Source organism: Trichosurus vulpecula, chromosome 4 (assembly GCF_011100635.1).
Source record: "Trichosurus vulpecula isolate mTriVul1 chromosome 4, mTriVul1.pri, whole genome shotgun sequence".
Lineage (NCBI taxonomy): Eukaryota > Metazoa > Chordata > Mammalia > Diprotodontia > Phalangeridae > Trichosurus > Trichosurus vulpecula.
Window position 1 is genome coordinate 258,890,510 of NC_050576.1, and position 26,960 is coordinate 258,917,469.

At 39.7% G+C, this 26,960-nt stretch overlaps 1 protein-coding gene across 1 annotated transcript; it reads right to left on the reverse strand.

Annotated features, from left to right (window-relative positions):
- Positions 1-8,078: 8,078 nt before the first annotated feature.
- On the reverse strand, positions 8,079-16,848 carry LOC118847074 (E3 ubiquitin-protein ligase SIAH2-like). The gene is made up of 2 exons (XM_036755691.1): positions 16,468-16,848; positions 8,079-8,636 (listed from the first exon to the last, which is right to left on the reverse strand). Exons 1-2 carry the CDS (start codon positions 16,846-16,848, stop codon positions 8,079-8,081), a joined length of 939 nt encoding a protein of 312 aa, XP_036611586.1.
- Between the last annotated feature and the right edge of the window lie 10,112 nt (positions 16,849-26,960).

Genomic DNA, 26,960 nt, shown 5'->3' on the forward strand with positions numbered 1-26,960 from the left:
GGTCTGGGGGCACAGGGAGAGATCAAAGATTCTGACGGGTTATCGTTTGGTGGGATGATCATATCTATTGACATTCCTTGGAGGAGTCACAAAACTGCACAATTACATTGAGTTCATACATCATCTAATGTTTCTAACCTTACCTCAATTTTGTACCTGGTATAAGAAACCTTTAAAATAGAAGGTCCAACCATAAATTGAACTCATCTTCCCCTGTAAAATTTTCAGACAGATACTTTACAAAGGAGATATAATTTCACTTGAACTACTATCTTATACAATTTTCTTGTGCTAACATTCAAATTTAAGATCTTATTACCAAAACACACTTATTAGCCTGAATTTCCAGGATTGATAAATTTTGGAGCCAATCATACACATCTGTATATAATTCTTAGGGGAATCAATCTAATCCTATTGCCTTTTTCAAAATTTGCTATTCCCTTTCTTTTATTAGACATTTATCACATTACATCTTTGCCTTATTGCTTTGTCTAATCATTTCCTCCTTTTGGAGGATGTTATCTCTATATTATTTCAATGTTTTATTTGGCCATGAACATAGGTTAAAATTGTAAGCTATTCTTTCCTGCATCCTATTATAATAACTCAGAAATATTCCAATATTCATCGATTATATAATAGATTTAGCATTGTGCTTACAAAACTTCTTGATAATATAAATTTGCTATGAAAGAAAAGAGGGATGATGTCATATATCTTAACAGAAGGAAAGAACTTACTTAGCTCTGTTTGATTCCAGGCATGAGTCTTATCTGATAGCCAAGCATATAGTCACCAGGTGCTGAAAGCAGGGTTTAGGAGTAATCAGGTGGGGATTTTCCTTCTTCAGAAAGGAAATTAGCAGAATTGGGAAATAGAGTCAGGAAGATCCTACCTAGGCTGTGTCCAAGGTCATCTTCAAAACTGTTTCCCAGGCACAGACATCCACCTTTAAAGTTCTCAGCTTGTAATGCCTGCCATGCTACTATTGGCTTCATGTGACCTATTCCTGTAATCAGAGCTTAAAACAACATTAAATTTTAGTCCCATAAAATCTTAAATAGCAAATAAATATCTTTCAGATAGGACTGTCCCAAATTTCATTGAGCTAATAGTTATCAAATCAAGTTACATAACTTTTCCATCTTCTAAATACTTCCTCACACTCTTTCCCAACTTACTTAAACCATCTGAAACTGACATTCTCTCAGGGCAGGAGAGGCTTAGCCAACTCCCATTTGTCCCAAACTTTCTTTTCCGCCTTTCATATTTCCCCTCTAACCTTTATTTACCTTTCCAAACCTTTCAAACCCATTATTCAGTCTTCCTTTACATTTCAATCATAAGACAAAACAACTCATAAGTTAATACTTTTTACTGACATAATTGTGTATACTGGAATCCATTCCACCTTCTTAAACAAAACAAAAGAGGTTGATGACTGACCTCACAGGTTGATGGATTTATGTCCCCTGTTTACTCATTCGGGAGGAAAGGGACACTTCAGGGATTAAGTCTTATACACATTGATAACCTCTAACTCTTGCTTCAAATCACAAAAAACATTTTTCAAAACATTTCTAAAATTATTTCCCTAAACTGAAGATGTCTCTGTTTTAGTCGCAGTAATTAATTACACTATTTGTATTAATACCTAATTGCTTTTATCACTTTAAAACATCTAAGAACACCATCTCACATAGATACAATATAACTTTAAACTCCAGCCTTAGTCTAGGGGATAATGATTCAACCTTACATTTGTAAACAATATTATCTCATAAAACTTCTTTTCCCCTTTTCCCAAATTATTCCTATTAATAATTTAGTAACCATATTATCTTTCATTTGGCTATACAAGAGTACCAATGTAACCAGTCATTTGATTAAAAACAACAAGATTTCACATATTTGCATTTATCCAATTTTCCATTTTTCCCCATAAAGCCAACTTCTTTCACAATGGTAACAGATTCTGGCAGATAACCTCCCTTTTGTCACTACCTGCTTATTTCTGATTGAAGAGATCTGCCATATCATCTCCCCGTGAGATTGGGTCCTTTTCCATCAGATGGCAGGCTTCACTAATAAAAACTACTAAACCAAACCCCATCTCAAGTCTAGTCTAATCTTATCAGCTCTGCTGACTTCAAGAAGTCAGGTCTGGAGGCTTCTGACCCCTATTGATTTCTTACTTTCAGTAAAACTCAAATCCCAGTAACTGCTGCTCCTCCCCCTTCTTTACCTTATGACAAATGGGACTCTTTCTTCTTATCTAAACTAAGGGCAGGGAGGAGTAAGAAATTCAGACTGTTGTTTCGAACTTCCTTACTCAAAAACCTTGGGGTACATAAAACACATGCTTTAACCACCCTCCCAAGGCTTCTATAGATAAGCATTAATTTCCAAGTACAAGGTTCTCACCCAGAAACTCTGAAAACTCACTGTAGGTTTGAACTGCAACCAATTAGCTTACAGGTGGAAGTTCAGCAGGCCTTCTGAAAATTATATGAAAAGATTTTACAGAGCATTTGTAAAAGTGTTTTCCCTTCTTTAAAACAGTTTAAAATTGATCCTGATGTTAAAGGAATACTCACTAAACCTTTCTGAAGAGAATTATTTAGAAGGTTTTAAAATGATAGACATCTCCTTCTTTCTCCTTAAAGCAAATTAACCCTTAAACACTGGAATTCATTAACTAAGTTGGTGGAAAATGTCCTCATTCTCAAATATTGCACAGAATTCCTGGATATTACAAAGTTCCCTAGTCAAGAAGGTGTTGTAATGTAGAGGACACTTAATTTCTATAAGTTTACCCAATCAAATTAACCTTATCACAATAACAAAGTTTACCAGGACTTTAAAAAGTTTTTCTATAAGAATTCCTCTACCCAGAAAGCTTTGCACAAGATTGATAAGAATTCATGACTAGATGGTTCCAAAAGTCCTTGTTTCAGTTAACAACATCAATTTGTTAATTAAGTACAATTCTTAATCTAACAACATCTAGATTATAAAATGAATTATTTTTTTATTGGCATAGATAATGCAATGTTAGCCAATTTGCAATTTAGAAGTATGCGTACACCACAAGCAATTGTCATGTATTTTAAAACTTGGAACAGAATCTAATTAATTACCAATCAAGTGATCATAACTGAGTTGGATAAGCAAATCAAATCTGGATTCATAATCACTAGTGGTAACATTTTAATTTCTAAGCCCCAATACTTAGCATTTTAAAAGAAAAGATTATTGTCTATAAAACCACATTTTTTTTCAATATTGCTGATACATCTGTTTGTCAAATTACACAATTTGGAAATGTAACAATGCCCTAAACATAATTATGCATTTTAAGACTTGAAACAACCCACTTATCAATTTAGGTGAACACATTTCTAAACCTCCATGCACAGAGAATCATTCATCTCATCATTCGAAACTATAACTTTAAACCACCAGATATATTCTCATAATAAAAACTTTTTCACATGGAAAATCTGTTCTCATGGTTAACTATCAGTATTATTAATTATTCACTTGTTATAACCACATATAACAGTTCCAAATTGTCAAATTTCATCACATCCCTTTAAAAACCCAATTCACATATATCAAAATCTCATTAAAATTGCTATAACATTATTTCTTACCACAATGGTTTTCTCAAATTTCACAATCTAAGAGAATTTTAGATATACAATGCAATTTTAGAAATACAGAAACGATAAATTTCAGATGATATCAATTGCATTTCCAGACTATCACATATAGAAAATTTTCAGCTTATTACTTTTGGTATTCAAAAACCACTTCAAAGGTTAACAATTACGTTAAATCAGAGAGAGATAATAATAATGTGTCTAAAATATAAACAACCATCATTATTATTTTCCCTTTACAAATCAGGAAACAGGTCAAACAGAGATGAAAATACAGTCTTGCAATTGGAACAAAGTAGTATGAAGTTAACCTAGAACAGAGAGCAGGGGCTGGTTTTGCAGTGAAGACAATTTTTTTGGAGGCAGAGCTTAGGATATGCTAATCACAGGCCCAATCCATTCATCTTTCCCTTCCCCCACAACTGCAGAAGTTACTGAGCCTAGGGCAGTTTGCAGCTGCTGGGGACAGGGTGGGTAGAATGCATAGGACCTGGGTGACATTTCCAAGCTTTGCCAAAAAGGATAGGCTACAAAGGTACCCAGGGGCACAGGACTGTCAGTCTGTGAATTTCTGTCCTTCTCCTCCTTTTGCCTGGTGGGGAAGGGTGATTTAAGTTTTCCCTACAGTTCTCCTGCATTCTCTTCTAATCTGATCTGGGACAAGAGGAGTTTATTTTAACTGCTCTAACTTTTACTGCAGCTCTGGCTTGATCAGAGACAGGACAACAATGGTAAACAATCTCAATTATTGTAACTCAAGTAAACTTCACCTTTTGCTCACTCCTTAAAAACGTTTTTGCACTTAAATCTAAGGGAAAAGATTCCCTCCTAACTTTGGGGAGGGAGTGGATAAGTGATCAAGGACAAAGACAAACATGAGAGTCCGACTGAAAACTTTAACCAGATTCCTATTCACAGATAAACAGAGGTTTTCAGCCAGAAGGCATTCATTGGGAGGAGGTATTTCAGCAAGAGTGAGCTGCTGGAGTGATTTTTACAGTTTCAGGAGTTCTCTCTCCCAAAATCCAACTAACCAGTTACCAAACTTTTTAATGATTAAATCTCTGAATCTGCTAAAAAGTGTTAGCCCTATTTCCATTGTAATTCCAAGTTCACCAGACAAGGAACCACAAGGAAAAGAGTATTTGTTTCCCTAGTTGCAGCCTGAGATCTCTGGCTGCTTGCGTTTCAGATCTTACCAAAATATAGACATTTCACATTTTTTCAGACACAGACACACGGACATAGACAAATTCAGAACGTACAGAACACAGAACAGAACCAAATGTGTGAGTCAAATTGAAAGCTAAACCAATTCCCCTCAGAGGAAAGAAGAACCAGGTTTCCTCTTTAGGGATAAACAGAGGCCTTCAATCTTTTTCACACGACCCATGGTGAGACACAGTGTCCTGTCATCACCCTCTGCACACACGCCTGCGTCCAGGTTAGCGTGTTAACAGAGACCAGATGACTAGCCAAGAACAGAAATCTTACCTCTATAGGTCCGAAATCAGGATTCTCCATAGGCCAAAAAGGGACAATTCAGCAGGGAGCCGTCCTCCAAGACCCTTACCCCAACATCAGAGTCCTAGGAAAGGAAATCCCAGGCGCCGGCACTCCGAAGTGAGAGAAGGTGAATCGAGAGCAGGGACTCCCTGCTGAGGTCCGAAATCCTGTATGTGTCTCTGGGGTGGTAACACAAAATACCGCCTCATCTCACTGGGGCCTCCAAAATGTTGTACCAACAGCGAGTAAGACACGCCACAGAGTTTAAGTTTTAAATGGAGAATTTATTAGCCAATGTCCGTTCATACACACACATATATCTGTGAATAATGATGCATATTATAAAGCTTACCCCAAATTTGAAACTTAAAAGGGAGGAGACGAACATGAAATGACATTTGATGTTGGTCAGTAAGAAGCCGCTAGAGTTTCCTGAACAAGGCACTGATATGGTCAGGCGTCTCCTTTGGGGATCTCTCACAACATCAGGATATGGAGAATGGAATGGAGGGGAGAGCTTGGAGACAGGAAGACCAAGAGGCTGAACTACTCAACAATCCAGGATGAGGGCTCCAGATGGGGTGGTGGCTACCTGAGCTTCAAGGTGATAGACAAAAGAGATGCGGGGGACGGAGAATAAAGATTTGGCAACTGATTGGATACAATGGGTGTGAGAGGATGAGAGGAAAATGGCACAGGTTTTGGGCTGAAATTGAGCACCTAGGAGGCTCATAGGATGTTGGTCCTTCAACTGAGATAGAACAGTTCAAAAGAGGAACAGGTTTGAGGAGATACACTGTGATAAGATGAAAGATACATATTGCAATCCATCCATCCCTGTTTATCCTGTGTACTATACTCTGTAGCAGTCAAAATGAAAGGGGAAGGTGGGGAGTGGGACTCCTACAGACTGGTTATTGCCTGGAATGACAGTCAACCTTCCTTTGAGGGGTATCTGCAGTGGCCACGGGGATCTGAGAAGGGAATTAGGATTTTTATATTAATCAATTATGATATGTGAACTGAATATAATAATAAAGTTTTCTCAAGTACTGCCTCTCTGGTTGGGGAGTCAGAGCTCACAATGCAGCTTCAACTGATCAATCAAACGTTGAAAATCTCACAATCATTGGACCTTAAATGAAGTGAATCAAAGATTATAGAACCTGTTCCCATCACAGAGATCTGGTTCTGTACTTTAGGGGACGTGATGACGACGACCCCCAAAGACTTGACTCCAGAATTGTATTGTGGGATTTGCGGTTTCTCCTGGGAAACCACAAAATGATTGTTTGTAATCCCCCTTTCCCCCTCCTTGTGACTTCAGTATGTAACCTGTGCTTTTACTTCAACTATGAGAGCATTTCTAACCCTGAAATTGGTTGATTAAACTACTTGGTTACTGGCACTCCTGTCTCTAAGCCTGATTTGAGTTTTCTCAGGCTAGAGACTGGCTCAGTAAAAGTCCTGTTAACAGATGCTCCTCTAGGGATCACATAGGCCCATTGCCCAGGGGCTGAAAGGGACCCTAAACCTCATCTAGTCCAATCTCTCATTTTACAGAGGAAGAAACTGAGACTCATAAAGGTGAAGTCACTTGCTCAAGGTCACTGAGATAGACAGAAGTAGAACAAGGTCTTGGACTTGCTTCCTCTGCCTCCCAACCCAGTGCTCTCCAACCTCAGAAGAAAAGGGCCCCCAGGAAAGGAGAAACCCTCAACAGTGAGAAACTAAGTATTTAAAATGAGAAAAAGCATGTGGTATAGCAGCTTCTGCAAAATATTTATGAGAAAACTAAAGTGAATATGGCAACAAAACTCAAACAGCAAGAAACGATCACAAGCCCAAATCGAGTTTGTTTCCAAGAGAAGGAAGTCATGTGGAAGGTGTCTAGACTAGGTGTGATCAACAGCTAATTCTGGGCAAAGGAAGAATAGTGCTAGGCCTTCCTGCTTCCTAGGGCAGCTACCTCACAGCACCCAGGGGTTCAAAGCTTCCTTGTGCACTTTATCTTTTTTTTTTAAACTTGGGGATTAAAACAACTCAGCCAAGGGTCAATTGAAGCAGGTTGAAAAGCTCTGATCCCTTTACATGATTAAAATATGAAATGATTTCCCCTCCTCCCCTCAAGGACAAATGGAGAGCAAATTGGAGGGAATCTCATGATAACAGCTCTTGGCTCCACTTAAAACTGATAAACACTCTAGGAAGGGAGGCAAGGGATTCTCCTATACCTAGGGGAGGAGGGGGAGATGGAGAGGGAGAGGAAAGGGAAGCATGCAGAAGAAAGAAGGGGGGGGGAGGGAGGGAAGAGAAAGGAAAGGGAAGAGAAAAAAGAGAAGTCAAAGTGAAAAGAGAGAAGGGGAAGAGAGAGTAAAGTAGAGAGAAATGAGAGGAAGAAAGGGAAAAAGAGAGGATGGGAGAGGAAGAGGAAAAAGGAGAGAAGAAAGTGAAGGAGAGATGAAAAGAGAGGAGAAAGGACAGAAGAGCAAGGGAGAGGAGGTGAGAGAGGAAAGGAAAGAGAGAAGGACACAGAGATGGAGGGTTAAGCAGAGGCAGACAAGAACCAAAGACTTGTCAAAAAGTTGTTTGAGAATCTAGTACATCCTTTTTTTGCAGTAATAGAGCCTCAGACTCTAAAAGCTTCCTTCAAACTGTGTACAGGTCAGACCAATGTGTCAATTTTCTTGAGTTAAGTGACTCATAAGAGGGTGTAAGGTGGGGGAAGAGACAGAAGAATAAGGCAAGCAGGAGATGGGCAGTTAAGAGGCAATGGTATAAAACATCAGTTAATCTTAGCTTCTGATGCATGAAGACATATTCAAGTGCAATTTTAAAAACAACAATTTCATTAAACTATAAAAGTACGATGCCCTGACAACTCTACATCTTTCTAATGCTATGTCATGGACAACATGTTGAAATGGTCACCTTGATTTCAAGGTTTCCATTGTCAGCAAAGTGATGTGCTATGGTTGTATCTAAAACAAGGCAGTTTCTATTCAAGATGGCAGCAGCCACCCCATCATGGATGGAACAGGGTGTGGCTTTCCAGGTTAGTCTCCGCTGGTTGTTCTTCAGTTTCAGCTGATAAGCAAAGTTCTCTGCTTGCTTCTGGGTCCCAATGAGTAGCACAATGGCAAAGAACTGTGGGTAGCCCTCATACTTCTCTTGTTTCTCCAGCACCAGCATGAAGTGATGGCCAAAGCATGACTGCATCATCACCCAATCATGGGCCCCTGGCAAGTTAATGTCTGTAGCAACAGAGACAACGTCTTCCCCTTGAAGGGTGGTGATACCCTTGTGAGCATGCATGAGGTGGGACACCATGGCTTCCAGGGAACCCTGCCATTTACAAGAGGCACCAGGGTAAGGACAGGAGTATGGACGGTATTCACAGATGTCTTCATGTTGCGGCTTTTCTGTATGATGAAGAGTCAGGGAGCATCCCGTGGTGGCGTACTAGAAAGAAAGACACATACCCATGAGTCATTCAGCATTCTCCAAATTTCTACTTTGGCATTGCTATGTGAGAGTTGGGAGCATTCAAGTCTTGCCCAGACAGACAGGCTGGGTGGTCATGAGCAGGCCAGTAAACCTCCTAGGGCCCCCAGACAACTTGCAAAGCTCACTGCAAATAGGGACTTTCTCATTCTTTTACTAGTATTCCCAGCATCTAAAACAGGACCTGGCACACAGTAGGTGCTTAATATATATATATATATAAGCATCCCTGTGGTGTAGTGGAAAGAACACTGGATTTGTAACTAGAAAGCCTGAGTTCAAATCCTAACTTTGCTCCTTACTATTTATGTGAAGGAGGGAAAAGGAGGGAGAGAGAGATCTTCATTATCCGAAGCTGTGACCAAATGAGACCATTCGATCCTGCTCTTTAAAGTCTTCAATGGTGAATGCCCTTGGAAGCTCTCCACAAACTACTAAGAAGGACTCTCCCAAGAGTCATGAGGGAGGGAACAGGAGATATTTTCAGGCCTATGAAGTGGACTCCAAATCAAGGAACCAACTCCTGTAAAACCATGGCACCAGGGACTGTCTTTCCAATCACCATGCGGTTTGGAGATTGGTGGACCCAGGTCTTGTGATACAAAGTTTTAGGGTGTGGAAAATATTATACTATTTTATATCATTTCTAATTTCAATCAGGCCCAGAGCCTGAATTAATGAGTAACTGGATGAAGATCCAGGACCTGGGCTTCTTTGTTCTCTCTAAAAGTTTGCTCAGGCAATACCCTTACCTCTGTCAACAAGGCCAGATCATTAAGGACATTACCCTAACCCCAAGAGAGATTACCTTGCTTAATATTCTACAGGTATATACTATGTTATGGAATGTAATGAGACACAGAGATGCTGGGCTGTAGTTTCAACTGACTTTTGTCAACATCCTTTACAACTCTATTCCATTAAGGAAAATCCTCTTCTTGTATCATGGTTAAACATACATGGGGGTCATAAAAAAATGAGGTAATACAGGCTTGCTAGGTCTGCTAAAATAACATATATAAGTTTTCTCATTGCTTTGTTCTGGCAGCCAGAGCTTCTGCTCTGACTCCTTGTACATACAAGTAAGCTAGCTCCGCTATGCTTTAAGGGAAAATAATAAACAACATGGATTTTTCGATCACCTAGCTCTGTTGTTTCCTTCAACCAAATTTTCAGGTTTAACAGTTATGGTACCGTGACTCGGATGGAAATGATGGAAACGGGACAATGCAGCCCAACCTTGCCAACACTTTTGGACGCCATAGGATTAACTTTTCCTGGAATTTTGGCCTTGACAAAGTGGGGGTAAGTTGTCTCTCTTCCCAGCTTCCAAAAAGAACTCCCATAAAATTGGTTGAAGTCTGAAAATTCCCTTTAAGCTAGCTCTGGGGGGCAGGGATCAGATCTGCAGGCAAACGCACATAGATCTCCTGGAAACACTGATTGATCTAGAAAATTAACTATGGATCAGTCAAAAACTAGAATTAGAAGTCCAACTGTTCCTCCACTCCCTCCCTTCCTTTCCTTGGAGGCCTGGATTCAGGGGAGAAAAACTGCACTTTGCTTTTTCCCTCCCCTTCTGCCTCCCAGGAAGGGCTCTGATCCTGAGGGAGATAACTCTGTTCTGCTACCATTGCCTCCTCTCTCTCTTCCCTCCCCGCCCCTTTCCCCCTTCCCTTAAGGGCTGTTTTTGCCTTCTGCCCTATTCCTGCTTCCTTCCCTTGAAAGCTCTGATTATGGGGAGGATAAATGCATTTTATCCTTACTCCTCGCCTTCCTTTACCTGTCCTATCAGGAACGCCAAGGCTTCCCCAAAGACCATAGGGGTGCTAATAGCTAACTCATGAAAGCTTCTAATTCTCTGTTGTTTGAACTCTGAGCTCAGTCTGTATTTGTTCTGTATTTGTTTTGTTGATTGTCTGTTAACTGTCTGTGTGAGAGCATGTGCTCTATGTCTATACTTTGGTAAAATCTGAAATGCAGGTAGCCAGAGAATTCTAAGGCTGCAGTTAGGGAAACTGAGACTCTTTTTTCTTCTTCAATGTTTGGTCTGGCCAACCGGACTTGAAGAAAAAAATAGAGCTGAAACATTTTGCATATTCTGGGATTGATTATTCATTAAAAGTTTGGAAATTGGTTAGTTGGATTTTGGGACAGAACTCCTGAGACTGTAAAATCCCTCCAGGAGCTCACTCTTGTTAAAACATCTTCCCAATGCTGATCACTTAGGTTTACTTGAGTTACAATCATTGAGATCTTTCACCATTGTCTTGTCTCTGACCGAGCCAGAGCTGCAGTAAAAGTCAAAGCAGCTGAAACAAACTCCTTTCCTCCCAGATAAGATTAGGAGAAGATAATGCAGGAGAACTGTAGGGAAAACTTAAATCACCTTTCCCCACCTGGCAAAAGGAGAAGGACAGAAATTCACAGACTGACAGTATTCTGACAGTCCTGTGCCCATGGATACCTTTGTAGCCCATCCTTTTTGGCAAAGTTTGGAATTGTCACCCAGGTCCTATGCATTCTGCCCATTCTAACTAGCAGCTGAAAAACCGCTTTAGGCTCAGTAACTTCTGCAGTTGTGGGGGAAGGGTGAGGTAGATGGATTTGGACTTTCTGCCTCCCAGAACTGTCACCACTGGGATACTAGCTTCTGCTCTAGGTAACTTCCCTAGGTAACTTTACACTTCTTGTTCCAATTGCAAAACTGTATTTTAATCTCTGCTTGACCTGTTTCCTGATTTATAAAGGGAAAGTAATAATGATGGTTGTTATGGGATCAAAATGATAATGATTGTAAAATGCTTAACATAAAGTCTGGTATATGTTAGATACAACATTATTATTATCTCTCTCTGATTTAATGTAATTGTTAACTTTTGAAGTGGTTTTTAAATACCAAAAGAATAATTTCTATATGTGGTAATCTGGAAATGAAATAGATGTCATCTGAAAATTATTGTTTCTGTATTTCTAACTTGCATTGTGTTCCCAAAATTCTCTTAGATTATGAACTTTGAGAAGACCATTGTGTGGTAAGAAATGATATTATAGCAATTTTAATCTGATTTTGATATATGTGAATTGGGTTTTCAAAGGGTTGTGATAAAATTTGGAACTGTTATATGTGGTTATAACAAGTAAATAATAATACTGATATTTAACCATGAGAACAGACTTTCTGTGTGAAAAAGTTTCTATTATGAGAATATATCTGGTGATTTAAAGTTATAGTTTCAAATGATGAGATGAAAGATTCTCTGTGCAAGGAGATTTAGAAATAGGTTCACCTAAATTGATAAATGGGTTGTTTCAAGTTTTAAAATGCAAAATTATGTTTAGGGCACTGTTACATTTCTAAATTGTGTAATTTGACAAACAGATGTATCAGCAATATTGAAAAATGTGGTAATCTTTTACAATGCTAAGAGTATTGGGCCTTAGAAATTAAAATGTTACCACTAGTGATTAAAATAATTCCTCTTATAATCTGGATGTTGTTAGATTAAGAATTGTAGTTAATTAAGAAATTGAGGTTATTAACTGAAACAAGAACTTTTGGAACCATCTAGTCATAAATTCTTATCAATCTTGTGTGGTTTTCAGTGTAGAGGAATTACTCTGGAAAAAGTTAAAAGTCCTGCTAAACTTTGTTATTGTAATAAAAGCTAATTTAATTGGGTCCACATTATAACACTTTTTGACTAAGGAACTTATAATATCTAGGAATTCTGGGCAATATTTGAGAATGAGGACATTTGGCACCAACTTAGTTAATGAATTCCAGTATTTAAGGGTTAATTTGCTTTAAGGAAAATTCTTTTGGAAAATGTTCTGTAAAATCTTTTTGTATAATTTTAGAAGGCCCGCTGAATTTCCACCTGTAAGCAAATTGGTTGCAGTTCAAACCTATTGTGAGTTCTCGGAGTTTCTGGATGAGAACCTTATTAGAATTATTAGAATTAATGCTTATCTATAGAAGTGCCCATTCAAGGTCTTATTCAAGGTTCTTTTTTGAGTAAGGAGGTTGGAAAGGACAGTCTGAATTCCTTACTCCTCCCCGCCCTTAGTTTAGATAAGATTCACCTTAGCCCACCTGTCAGAAAGGGAAGGAAAGGGGAGGGGCAACAATTACTGGGATTTGAGTTTTTCTTTCAGTAAAAAGAAAGAACAGTAGGGGTCAGAAGCCTAAAAAAAAAAAATATGGCTTTTTAAAGTCAGCAAAAGTGCTTTTCTCAGTAACCTAAGGGGCAAGGACAACTCCAGGCGACTCACGATGGAGAATGCTATCTTCATCGAGACAAAGAACTGCGAAGTTTGAATACAGACTGAGGCACACTACATGCTGGCCTTTTTTGCTTCTCTTTTGTTTTTGTTTTTGGGTTTGTTTTTTTTGGTTCTGTTTCTTTTTTCTCATGATTCATTCTGTTGGACTAGTGCATAAATTAATTCAATGCAAAGTTATACATGACAGTTATATGAGACTCCATGCCGTCTTGGGGAGGGAGGGGAGAAAAACTGGAACTCAAAACTATGTAGAACTGTGTGTGGTAAACTAAAAATAAATAAAGAAATTAATTTAAAAAAATAAAGTCAGCAAAAGTGATGCGTTTTTAGGATAAGACTGGGTTTTGAGGAGGATGTGAGTCTTAAGGGTACAGTTCTTATTAGTGAATCTTGCCTTCTGATGGAAAAGAACCCACCCTCAGGGGGAGATGAGATGGCAGATCTCTCTAATAAGTGTTCCTTTCTTTTAGAATGAGTTATCACGAAAAACAAATCTCTTTTTTGTGTCTTTGTGTGTTTAAGAAGCTGGAATGGGATTCCAGTATACACAGTTATGACAATGAAAGTACTAACTTATGAGTTGTTTTGTCTTATGGCTGAAATGAAGACTGAGTAATGGGTTTGAAAGATTTGGAAAGGTAAATTAAGGTTGAGGGAAAATAGGAAAGGCAGATAAGAAAGTTTAGGGACAAATGGAAGTTAGCTAAGCCTCTCCTGTCCCAAGGGAATACTAGTTTCAAATGGTTTAAGTTGAGAGTGTGAGAAAGTATTTTAGAAGATGGAAAAGTTATGCAGCTTGATTTGATTTGATAATTATTAGCTCAATGAAATTTGGGACAGTCCTATCTGAAGGATATTTATTTGCTATTTAAGATTTTATGGGACTACAATTTAATATTGTTTTAAGCTCTGATTACAGGAATAGGTCACATGAAGCCAGTACTGGAATGGCAGGCATTACAGACTGAGAACTCTTAAAGGTGGATGTCTATGCCTGGAAAAAAGTCTTGAAGACGACCTTGGACGCAACCTAGGTAGGATCTTCCTGACTCTATTTCCCAATTCTTCTATTTCCTTTCTGAAAAGGAAAATCTCCACCTGATTACTGCTAAGCCCTGCTTTCAGCACCTGGTGACTATAAGACTGGCTGACAGATATGACTCATGCCTGGAATCAAACAGACCTAAGGAAGTTCTTTCCTTCTGTTAAGATATATGAAATTGTTCCTCTTTCCTTTCATAGTAAATTTATATTATCAAGAAGTTTTGTAAGCACGATGCTAAATCTATTAGGTAATAGATGAATATTGGAATATTTGAGTTATTATAACAGGGTACAGGAATGAATAGCTTACAATTTTAACCTATGTTCATGACCGAATAAAGATTAGAAGGAGTATAGAGATAACATCCTCCAAAAGGAGGAAATGATTAGACAAAGTAATAAGGCAAAGATGTAATGTGATAAATGTCTAATTAAATAGGATAGCAAATTTTGAGGAAAAGGCAATAGGATCAAATTGATTCCTCTAAGAATTATATACAGATGTGTATGATTGGCTCCAAAATTTATCAGTCATGGAAATTCAAGCTAATAAGTGTGTTTTGGTAATAAGATCTTAAATTTGGATTTTTGCATAAGGAAATTGTATAAGATATTGTTACAAGTGAAATTGTATCTCCTTTATTAAGGTATCTGTCTGATGATTTTAAAAGGAAGATGAATTCAGTTTATGGTTGGACCTTTATATTTTAAAGGATTCTTATACCAGGTACAAAATTTAGGTAAGGTTAGAAACAGTAGATGATATATGAACTGAAATACTCTGAAGTTAAAAAAAGGAGAGTCAAATTTAAGTGATTGTACTAAGTTATATTAAGTTAGAATTGTTTGAGAATTTCTAGATCTGAACCAGAGAAGCAGAATTCTCTTTTAGTATCTAGGGACCAGATAACTACAATCAGGCATCTGGGATTCAAGAAAAAAGTGCCACTTTGAATGGATATTGGAAATATGTAACTGGGATACTGAACCATTTATTGCACTGTTTGAACTTAGCCCTGCGTGGCTGGGACCTATGTTGTGCTGTTTTTCTCTCAATTATCAAATCACATATGTTCTGGGAGCTCCTGTCAGATCTGACTACTTCTACAGCTGCCAACTTGTGGATGGACTCCTTGATCCTTCTGTCACATCTGCCCCTGATCCCAAGTGGACATCTGAGCCCATAGGACACCTTGCCCTCCTGTTTCAAAGAGCCTAAAGGGGACAGCATCAGACACAGGCAACCTTCCCAAGAGCCCGGACCAGAACCTGAACGAAGAACTGCTCTTTCCCTTTCTGAGTCCCTTGCGTTTCCAAGACTGTTTACTTGTACCTTTGGTGTCTTTAGCTTATTTTACTTAGGTGTTCCAGTTTCCCCACTATGCTCCCTACTGATCCCCCTTGCAACTTGCTCCCCCTGCTTGTTTACAAGTAGTTTACAATTACTGTTCATCTCTGGGGATGTCCAAACACAGAAAGAAAAAAACCTGAATCCACCTAGATAAGGATTTTTAGCCATACCTTAACTGGTCTTCAGGTGAAGCTTTCAGCTTACCTTTGACCAAAAGGAGGAAATATGGAAAATATTATACTATTTTATATCATTTCTAATTTCAATCAGACCCAGAGCCTGAATTAATGAGTAACTGGATGAAGATCCAGGACCTGGGCTTCTTTGTTCTCTCTAAAAGTTTGCTCAGGCAATACCCTTACCTCTGTCAACAAGGCCAGATCATTAAGGACATTACCCTAACCCCAAGAGAGATTGCCTTGCTTAATATTCTACAGGTATATACTGTGTTATGGAATGTAATGAGACACAGAGATGCTGGGCTGTAGTTTCAACTGACTTTTGTCAACATCCTTTACAACTCTATTCCATTAAGGAAAATCCTCTTCTTGTATCATAGTTAAACATACATGGGGGTCATAAAAAATGAGGTAATACAGGCTTCCTAGGTCTGCTAAAATAACATATATAAGTTTTCTCATTGCTTTGTTCTGGCAGCCAGAGCTTCTGCTCTGACTCCTTGTACATACAAGCAAGCTAGCTCCGCTATGCTTTAAGGGAAAATAATAAACATGAATTTTTCTATCACCTAGCTCTGTTGTTTCCTTCAACCAAATTTTCAGGTTTAACAAGGGGAAAGGTATAAAAACTGGAAGTGGGTACCTTAGATCATAGATTTCCCATTGGAGCTCGTCAGGTTCTACCAGCCCGAAGAAACAGGCTCCGAGAGATTAATCAATTTGCAGAGGGTCACACAGCTATTGGTGACATTTGAACCCAGGGCTTCCAGAATCCAATTCCAGTGCTCTATCTCCTCTGCTGCCCCTAGGTGACGGTCGTCATTGGCCAGCCCATCCTAAAGGGTCATCTGGAGCAAGCACGCGACCCTAGATACGCTGCAGCGGAAGGGCAGTAAGATTTTCCACGTTGCACCTGGGGCTTACTTACCTTGCAGGGAAATAGCACAGCAGAGGCCACTTTTTCCATGGCCAGGTTCCTGATGCTAGGGGTCAGGGATCCCCGGCACGTCGGGCAGCAGCTCAGCTTCTGGCGGCATGGGTTACAGACCAAGTGCCCGGCCCGGCACTGCAGGATCGGGGGCAGGACATAGTCAAAACAGACATGGCACTCGAAGAGCGAAGTCAGCTCGTGGTGCTGGGGAGAGACCAGGCCGCCGCCGCCGCCACCCCCTCCGCCAAGTGCCGAGATGACTTTGGCCGCGGCGGCCACCGCGGACGAGCCAGGTCCAGCAGCCGAGATGGTGGCGGCGGCTGGGGGCGCAGCCTGGGACTGGGCGTGCTGCCGCCGCCGATTAGACGCCTCCAGCATTCCAACGATATCTCTGGGTCCCTGCGACGTCTCGGGGTCCTAGCGATGTTTCAGCACTCCAAAGGCGTCTCCAAACGCAGCTGGCTACCACCCGCCCAAGGAGCCTGGGGCGCGTATTCTTCTCTCTTTGGCCAACCAGCGCCCCGCCTGTCCACGCCGACCACAATCAGTACCACGTGCTTGCACCCTTGCAGTCAGACTGAGAGCCGAAGCCGTGCGTGGAACCTCAGCCCACCCGCTTCTTATTCGAGGCAAGAGACCGCGGCCACGTGACGTCACGGACGCGTGTGTGCAATCCCGCCAAGCCGCTTTGCTGGGGGGATTGGCAGGGGCAGGTTGCCCATAGAGCTTGACTCCGCCTAGCTTCACCGCGGGGCGTGGACTGAGGAGTTCCCCGACTTGGTGAGGGAGGGAGGGGCCCTGGTTGTTAAGCCCCTGGGATTCAGTCTTCCAAGACTGCTGATCTTGTTTTCAGCCACGTCTCAACACATTGGGTAGCAACCTGGGCAGCGTCATTCAGAAACCAGAAAGACCGCTGTATGCTCTGCTAATAGTTTTTTTTTTTTTTTTTGTATCCCCATCGCTTGGCATAATTCTGGGCACATAATCTGTGTCTAATCATCTGTATCGATTGACTGTGCCTTGTGTGCTCTGTGAGGGCAAGGAAGAGAGGCACTGGAAGCCCTAACGTTCCGTCCTCTGTCAAGGAGGATGGAGGTTTTCCTTGACAGAAGTCAGAGGGCTGGGCTTCCCTGTGGAAGGTTTGTTGGAGGGGAGTCGCCTTTCTAAACGGTCGTTACAGACAGGGGACCTTGTTTTGGCCGCCTAGGAGGAGATGAGCTTGCAGCTGGCAAGCAAAACAAGGCATGTATAAGTAAAAAGGTCATGAAGCTCCCTGACCCTGGTGCACGTGCCCATCCAGTGTGGACTGGTTGTGCTCTTTGCAATTTGGTCAGTTTTCTGAGCAATGTCACTTTTGCAAGGATGGGGCCAGAGAAAGCAGCTGCAACAGCAGCCCCACCCTCCACTTCTTGAACCAGCTGGTCAATCAACCTGGTAAAAGGTACTTCTGTTCTATGTTAACCAATGCTTTCTGAGTGCTACTGGAGAGAGTTCAGGGACCCACGGTTAAAGAAGGCTTGCAATCAGGGCTGAGCTGCTAAATATTTAACAACCAGCTCTTCAAAAAATGTACAACACATTTCTGAAACTTTAATTTGCATTAACATTTTCTCCATCCTTTAAGTCTAGACAATCAAAGCAATAAATCAAGTCATTGATACAAATCAATCATTTGTAGCATTTGCTGCTTTCAGAGGTGTAAATGCTCAGTGCTGTCAGAGCCAGGCTCTAGCAAACCCCTGCTTGCATTCAGACCCCACCCCTGACATTTAGAAACTGTGTGACCATGGTCAAGTTCCTTAACTCCTGTGAGCCTCAGTTTCTTCATCTGTGAAAAGGAGACAATATTGCCTGTGGTTCTCACCACCCAGTGGTGGTGAGGATCAGGTGGGATTATGGATCTAGAATGCTCTGAAAATGTTACATCACAATTAAAGTTACCATTAGTGTATCACTGAGTGATATTTCTAAAGCACAGATCTGCCACTATGTCACCTCCTTCTTCAGTAAACTTCGGTGGCTGTTCCTTCTGGGATCTAAAACAATCCCTTCTGTTAGGCATTGATTTCAATTATTTCCAAACCTGACTCTGAGTTTCCTTTGCAGCCTTATTTTACATTATTACCCTTCACACCATACAATCCAGCTAAAGAGGCCTTAATGTTTATCACATGGCATTCCATCTCCTAGTCTCCTGCTTTTGCAATGGCTGCCCCTCCTCTCCCCACCCCCCAGTCTCCCATTCTTGGAAGGAGCTCCCCTTCTGGCCTTTGCCTCATAGAAATCCCTTCTTTCCTCCCAAGTTCAATTCATGACTTGCATTCTAAATGGGGCCTTTCCTGATTCCTCCCATGCTAGTGCTTCTCATCCCCTCCCCAAATCTTATGTATTTATTACATATGTATCCCTGCTCCTTTCTTCTCCCCCATCTCAACAGAGCATTAGTTCTTAACCTTTTTTTTTTTATCATGGATTTCTTTGACAGTCTGGTGATCCCTATGGACCCCTTCTCAGAAGAATATTTTTGAATGCATAAAGTAAAAGACACGGGAATAAAAAGGAAACCAAGTCTACTGAAATATTGTCTGTAGACAGGAAGACTGCAATCGTGTGCGAACCAGCAGAGGGGTTTAATAACAACAGCCACCTCAGAGTAATGAGGAGCATAAATGATACTATGAGACAACTGTAATATCTGTAATACAATAAGAAAATATCTGTGATTTCTAATGGTGACCAAGTCTCAGGTCCTGCTACCATTCCTGTAGTTTATTGCCTACATTGGCTATTGAAGGAAATGCTAATATTTAGTTCAAGTGAAAAGAATGATGTAATTTTTTCCCATTCAAGTTCACGCCACCCCCCCAATCTATCCATGACTCTGGAAGGTTCCTGGACCCAGGTTCAGAACCCCCTGCCATAGAATGTCAGCACCTCTAGGGCAAGGATGCCTTGGATTTAGGGTGGTCCATAATAGGTACTTGATTGGCTGAATACTAATAACTGGAAGCATGGGGGTAGAAAGAAAACCAGGTACTCCACTGGGAGCTGGGATATTTGAGTTCTAGTCTGCCACCCCAGGAGTCAGGAGTGTTTTATCTAAACTCAAATCCCAGTGTATACAGTAGGACATGATAAGTGTTTACTGGATGGGACCCATCTGCCTGGCACAGCAAGATCTAGTTCCTTGGCCAAAGAGGAAACCATTAGGGGACTGTTTTGGCTTTCTCATTCAGAAGAAGCACTCCAGGTTTGTAGATAAAGAGCAATTAAAGAAACATATATGGTGCTTTTTACCTACATTTGTTGGGCTGCTAGGGAAATGCAGAGATAAAAGTGAAATAATCCCTGACCTCAGGGAGCTTACTTTCTATTGGGGGCAGGGGGAATATGAACAAAAGTCCAAGAGAAGGGAGCCATAGTCCTAAACTTGCTAACATTTGGAAACTGGTTAGTTGGATGTTGGGAGAGAGAACTCCTGAAACTAAAATCACCCCTCCCCACCTGGCAAAAGAAGGAAAAGGACAGAAATTCACAGACTGACAGTGAGTCCTGTGCGCCTGGGTATTTTTGTAGCCTCTCCTTTTTGGCAAAGCTTGGAAATGTCACCCAAGTCCTATGCATTCTGCCCACTTTGTCCCTAGCAGCTGCAAATTGCTCTAGGCTCAGTAACTTCTGCAGTTGTGGGGGAAGGGCGAAGTAGATGAATTTGGACTTTCTGCCTCCCAGAATTGTCACCACTGGGATACTAGCTTCTGCTCTAGGTAACTTCACACTTCTTTGTTCCAATTGCAAAACTGTATTTTCATCTCTGTTTGACCTGTTTCCTGATTTGTAAAGGGAAATAATAATGATGGTTGTTTATATTTTGGACATAACATTATTATTATCTCTCTCTGATTTAATGTAATTGTTAACCTTTGGTTTTTGAATACCAAAAGTAATAAGCTGAAGTTGCCAGCCGGGAGGGCTGGGGGCTCTGAATTAAGGGTTGGTTAGATTCTAAAGGGAAAAATCTGTGTATTTTGTATTGAGTTAGCCTATCTAACATCAGGCAAGTGTTTAAACTGTAGAGGAGAAGTAAAGGGGTCTGTATGAAAAATTGGATGACCACTTTAGAGGTTCAGTGGCCTGCTTAGGATGTGATTAAAAATTGTTGGTCATTTTAACCTTTAAGTTTTAAGGAGAAAATAAAGAAAGCAGCTCGGAAAAGGAAAAGCTGGGTGAGTATGTAATTTATTATTTACTTGAAATGTTTGAGATAGTTTGGGTCAAGATTAGGGAAGAAAGATTGAAATTGGAATACGGAGGCTAAAAGTTAAATAGAGAGATAGGTGGGGAGGGTGTTGTTGCTCTCAGCTGCCATGTGCTCCTGGCCACACCCTTCCCCCACACCCCCTTAGAAGACTGGATATGTCAATTAGGAAACTGAAGCTAAAAGAAACTTGTAACTTGATTGGGAAATAGGTCTGATTAGTTAGTGATGAAAGGTTTTATTGAATCTCTGGGTATTGACTATAAGAAAAATTTTGATTTGTATAATCATTAAGCTTTGCCCACGTAATGTATTACTGAATTTTATTTTCACAGAGATTATATAAAATCATGATTTGAAGCCATATGCTGGTGGCTATGGACAGGAAATTAAGCTAGCGCCCTGAAAATTAGCATATCTCATTTGCTCCTTTGTTCTTAGAAAGGCTTCCAGGCCCAAATGTAATACACCTAGGGTAACTGAAAAAGTTTTTTTTTTTTTTGAATGGGAATTTTCCCCTCTATGTTATCTGAGAAAGCAGGATGAAGGGAAAACTGAGAAAAATATTTTAGCTTAGTAGAAAGAATGAATGGGGGAGTTGCAAACCCACGTGCTCTTAAGTACCACTCCCTCTTATCTTTCTTAAGAGTCCAAAGGTTTTTTGAAGAGAAGTGCCTGCACCCCTTCCCCCTCAAAATCCTTTTAGGCATTTTGTTAATTGCCAGTATGCGTAAGATGAAGCTTGGAGAAAGCAAGTTTGCCAAATTCAAATCTGGATGGTTCATAAAAGCAGATAATGATATGAAATAAAGTTTTCTTTTCTTTTATAAGTTCATTCATGGCCAGGCAAATATCCCTAATACTTGGGCCAGAGGTAGCAGGTGCTGAAGAATATACAGCTAAATAAGTAAAGTTTATTTAAGATTTTAATGTATTAATATAGAAATACCAGAAGTGACAGGATCAATAATTCCTATATGTGATAATCTGGAAATGCAATTGATGTCATCTGAAATTTATTGTTTCTGTATTTCTAAAATTATATTGTATTTCTAAAATTCTCTTAAATTGTGAAATTTGAGAAAACCATTGTGTGGCAAGAAATGATGTTATAGCAATTTTAATGAGATTTTGATATATGTGAATTGGTTTTTTTAAAGGGATGTGATAAAATTTGACAATTTGGAAGTGTTATATGTGGTTATAACAAGTGAGTAATTAATAATACTGATATTTAATCATGAGAACAGACTTTCCATGTGAAAAAGTTTTTATTATGAGAATATATCTGGTGGTTTAAAGTTATAGTTTCAAATGATGAGATGAAAGATTCTCTGTGCAAGGAGAATTAGGAATGTGTTCACCTAAATTGATAAATGGGTTATTTCAAGTTTTTAAAATGCATAATTATGTTTAGGGCATTGTTATGTTTCTAAATGCTGTAATCTGACAAACAGATGTATCAGCAATATTGAAAAATGTGGTTTTATAGACAATAATCTTTTCTTTTACAGTGCTAAGAGTATTGGGCCTTAGAAGTTAAAATGTTACCACTAGTGATCAAAATAATTCCTCTTGTAGTCTGGATGTTGTTAAATTAAGAATTGTACTTAATTAAGAAATTGAGGTTGTTAACTGAAACAAGGACTTTTGGAACCATCTAGTCATGAATTCTTATCAATCTTGTGCAAAGCTTTCTGTGTAGAGGAATTCTTATGGAAAAAGTTTTTAAAGTCCTGGTAAACTTTGTTATTGTGATAAGGTTAATTTAATTGGGTAAACTTATAGAAATTAAGTGTCCTCTACATTACAACACCTTCTTGACTAGGGAACTTTGTAATATCCAGGAATTCTGTGCAATATTTGAGAATGAGGACATTTTCCACCAACTTAGTTAATGAATTCCAGTGTTTAAGGGTTAATTTGCTTTAAGGAGAAAGAAGGAGATGTCTATCATTTTAAAATCTTCTAAATAATTCTCTTCAGAAAGGTTTAGTGAATATTCCTTTAACATCAGGATCAATTTTAAACTGTTTTAAAGAAGGGAAAACACTTTTACAAATGCTCTGTAAAATCTTTTCATATAATTTTCAGAAGGCCTGCTGAACTTCCACCTGTAAGCTAATTGGTTGCAGTTCAAACCTACAGTGAGTTTTCAGAGTTTCTGGGTGAGAACCTTGTACTTGGAAATTAATGCTTATCTATAGAAGCCTTGGGAGGGTGGTTAAAGCATGTGTTTTATGTACCCCAAGGTTTTTGAGTAAGGAAGTTCGAAACAACAGTCTGAATTTCTTACTCCTCCCTGCCCTTAGTTTAGATAAGAAGAAAGAGTCCCATTTGTCATAAGGTAAAGAAGGGGGAGGAGCAGCAGTTACTGGGATTTGAGTTTTACTGAAAGTAAGAAATCAATAGGGGTCAGAAGCCTCCAGACCTGACTTCTTGAAGTCAGCAGAGCTGATAAGATTAGACTAGACTTGAGATGGGGTTTGGTTTAGTAGTTTTTATTAGTGAAGCCTGCCATCTGATGGAAAAGGACCCAATCTCACGGGGAGATGATATGGCAGATCTCTTCAATCAGAAATAAGCAGGTAGTGACAAAAAGGAGGTTATCTGCCAGAATCTGTTACGATTGTGAAAGAAGTTGGCTTTATGGGGAAAAATGGAAAATTGGATAAATGCAAATATGTGAAATCTTGTTGTTTTTAATCAAATGACTGGTTACATTGGTACTCTTGTATAGCCAAATGAAAGATAATATGGTTACTAAAGTATTAATAGGAATAATTTGGGAAAAGGGGAAAAGAAGTTTTATGAAATAATATTGTTTACAAATGTAAGGTTGAATCATTATCCCCTAGACTAAGGCTGGAATTTAAAGTTATATTGTATCTATGTGAGATAGAGTTCTTAGATGTTTTAAAGTGATAAAAGCAATTAGGTATTAATACAAATAGTGTAATTAATTACTGCGACTAAATCAGAGACATCTTCAGTTTAGGGAAATAATTTTAGAAATGTTTTGAAAAAGTTTTTGTGATTTTTAAGCAAGAGTTAGAGCTTATCAATGTATAAGATTTAATTTCTGAAGTGTCCCTTTCCTCCCGAATGAGTAAACAGGGGACATAAATCCATCAACCTATGAGGTCAGTCATCAACCTCTTTTGTTTTGTTTAAGAAGGTGGAATGGATTCCAGTATACACAGTTATGTCAGTAAAAAGTATTAACTTATGAGTTGTTTTGTCTTATGGTTGAAATGTAAAGGAAGTCTGAGTAATGGGTTTGAAAGATTTGGAAATGTAAATAAAGGTTAGAGGGGAAATATGAAAGGCAGATAAGAAAGTTTGGGACAAATGGGAGTTGGCTAAGCCTCTCCTGCCCTGAGAGAATGTCAGTTTCAGATGGTTTAAGTAAGTTGGGAAAGAGTGTGAGGAAGTATTTAGAAGATGGAAAAGTTATGTAACTTGATTTGATAACTATTAGCTCAATGAAATTTGGGACAGTCCTATCTGAAAGATATTTATTTGCTATTTAAGATTTTATGGGACTAAAATTTAATGTTGTTTTAAGCTCTGATTACAGTGATAGGTCACATGAAGCCAGTATTAGAATGGCAGGCATTACAGGCTGACAATTTTTAAAAGGCGGATGTCTGTGCCTGGGAAACAGTTTTGAAGACGACCTTGGACATGGCCTAGGTAGGATCTTCCTGACTCTATTTCCCAATTCTGATATTTCCTTTCTGAAGAAGGAAAATCCCCACCTGATTACTCCTAAGCCCTGCTTTCAGCACCTAGAGACTATATGATTGGCTATCAGATAAGACTCATGCCTGGAATCAAACAGAGCTAAGGAAGTTCTTTCCTTCTGTTAAGATATATGACACTGTCCCTCTTTTCTTTCATAGCAAATTTATATTATCAAGAAGTTTTGTAGCACAATGCTAAATCTGTTAGATGACAGATGAATATTGGAATATCTCTGAGTTATTATAATAGGATGCAGGAATGAATACCTTACAATTTTGACCTATATTCATGGCCAAATAAAACATAGAGATAACATCCTCCAAAAGGAGGAAATGATTAGACAAAGCAATAAGGCAAAGATGTAATGTGATAAATGTCTAATAAAAGAAAGGGGATAGCAAATTTTGAAAAAGGCAATAGGATCAGATTGATTCCCCTAAGAATTATATACAGATGTGTATGATTGGCTCCAAAATTTATCAATCCTGGAAATTCAGGCTTATAAGTGTGTTTTGGTAATAAGATCTTAAATTTGGATGTTAGCACAAGAAAATTGTATAAGATAGTAGTTCAAGTGAAATTATGTCTCCTTTGTAAAGTATCTGTCTGATAATTTTAAAGGGGAAGATGAGTTCAATTTATGGTTGGACCTTCTATTTTAAAGGTTTCTTATACCAGGTACAAAATTGAGGTAAGGTTAGAAACAGTAGATGATGTATGAACTCAATGTAATTGTGCAGTTTTGTGAATTACGGGATAAACTTTATTTTAATTGTTTAAACTCAGCCCTGTATGGTTGGGATACTGAACCATTTATTGTATTTGTTTGAACTTAACCCTGCGTGGCTGGGACCTAAGTTGTGCTGTTTTTCTCTCAATCATCAAATCATATGTGTTCTGGGAGCTCCTGTTAGGTCTGACTACTTCTACAGCTGCCAACACGTGGATATGGACTCCTTGATCTTTCTATCACATCTGTGGACTGCCCCTGCTCCCGAGTGGACATCCGAGCCCATAGAAGACCTTGCCCTCCAGTTTCAAAGAACCTGATGGGGACAGCAACAGACGCAGACAGCTTTCTCCTGAGATTCTAGATCAGAACCTGAGTAAAGACCTGCTCTTTCCCCTTTCTGAGTCCTTGCGTTCCCAAGCCTGTTTGATCCCCTTGCAACTTGCCCCCTCTGCTTATTTCAGATAGAGGTTTTTCCATACCTTAATGGGTCTTCAGGCGAAACTTTCAGTTTTCCTTTGACCAAAAGGGGGAAATGTGGAACATTTTATACCATTTTGTATTGTTTTTAATTTCAACCAGACCAAGAGCCTGAATTAATGAGTCACTGGAAGAAGATTCAAGACCTGGGCTTCTTTGTTCTCTAAACTTTGCTCAGACTATGTAGCCCCTGAACTGAACCCATCAAGGCAGGGACAGCTCTACGCCCCTTGCCAGCAGGAAGCAGTTTCAGAAGCTGAGACCTTCGTCCCTAACACCAAAAAATTTGGATCCTATTTGTTTGAGGGAGAATGATGAGGGCACAGTCTCTGGGAACCCCCTTGAATCTAGAGTGCAGTCCCTGGGAGGCTCCTTGAGTTCTCCTTGAGTCTTCCAACTGAATCTGGCCTTCCCCTGGGGCCATGGGCCTTGCATTATCATTGGGCCAGAATCTCTGCCTGAGCCTTGCCATTTATTGTTGCTATCAAAATGCATGCCTTCCCCAGGCTCACCACCCTGCTTAGTGTTTTGGTTGGCCCCCTCATTTTATTGCTAGGCCCCATCAGGTCGTCCCCCTTTCAAAGGTTTGAATAGCTCCATAAGAGAAGTGGGGAATGTGGTGCTGGAGAAATCAGTTATTGCTAAGGAGACCCCTGCCCCACAGCACCTGACACCACCCCCAGAAAGAATGGACTCAGACCTTTTGGCATTTAGCAAATGTCCCTGGGGCTCTGTGACTCCTCCAAGGAATGTCAATAGATATGATCATCCCACCAAACGATAACCCGTCAGAATCTTTGATCTCTCCCTGTGCCCCCAGACCACCTTGTGACCTGGTCCGTAAATAATTAACCACTGCACCCTGTTTTTTATGTATAAATACAACTTCTTCACCCCAACTCCTGGCCATTCTGATTTGGGCTGTTTATGCCCTGGAATGGACGCCGGCTAATAAATTCTCCATTTAAAACTTATACTCTGTGGCGTGTCTCACTCGCTCTGGGTATAGCATTAGCCTAGTCTAATGGATCATTTTTAGTCCCAGTAAGGGAATGATTGTCCCCAGCTCACCCAGATGTTGTTGACTCATTTCAGTCATGTCTGACTATTTCAGATATGAATTGAACAACATTATTGTTATCATGGTGGGAAGGGTACTGGCTTTGGGACCAGAAGATCAGAGTCTAGACCTGAGCTCTGCCACCTACAACCTGAGTAATCTTAGGTAAATTCAATTAACCTCCTTGAGCCTATTTTCTCATCTATAAAGTAAGGAAG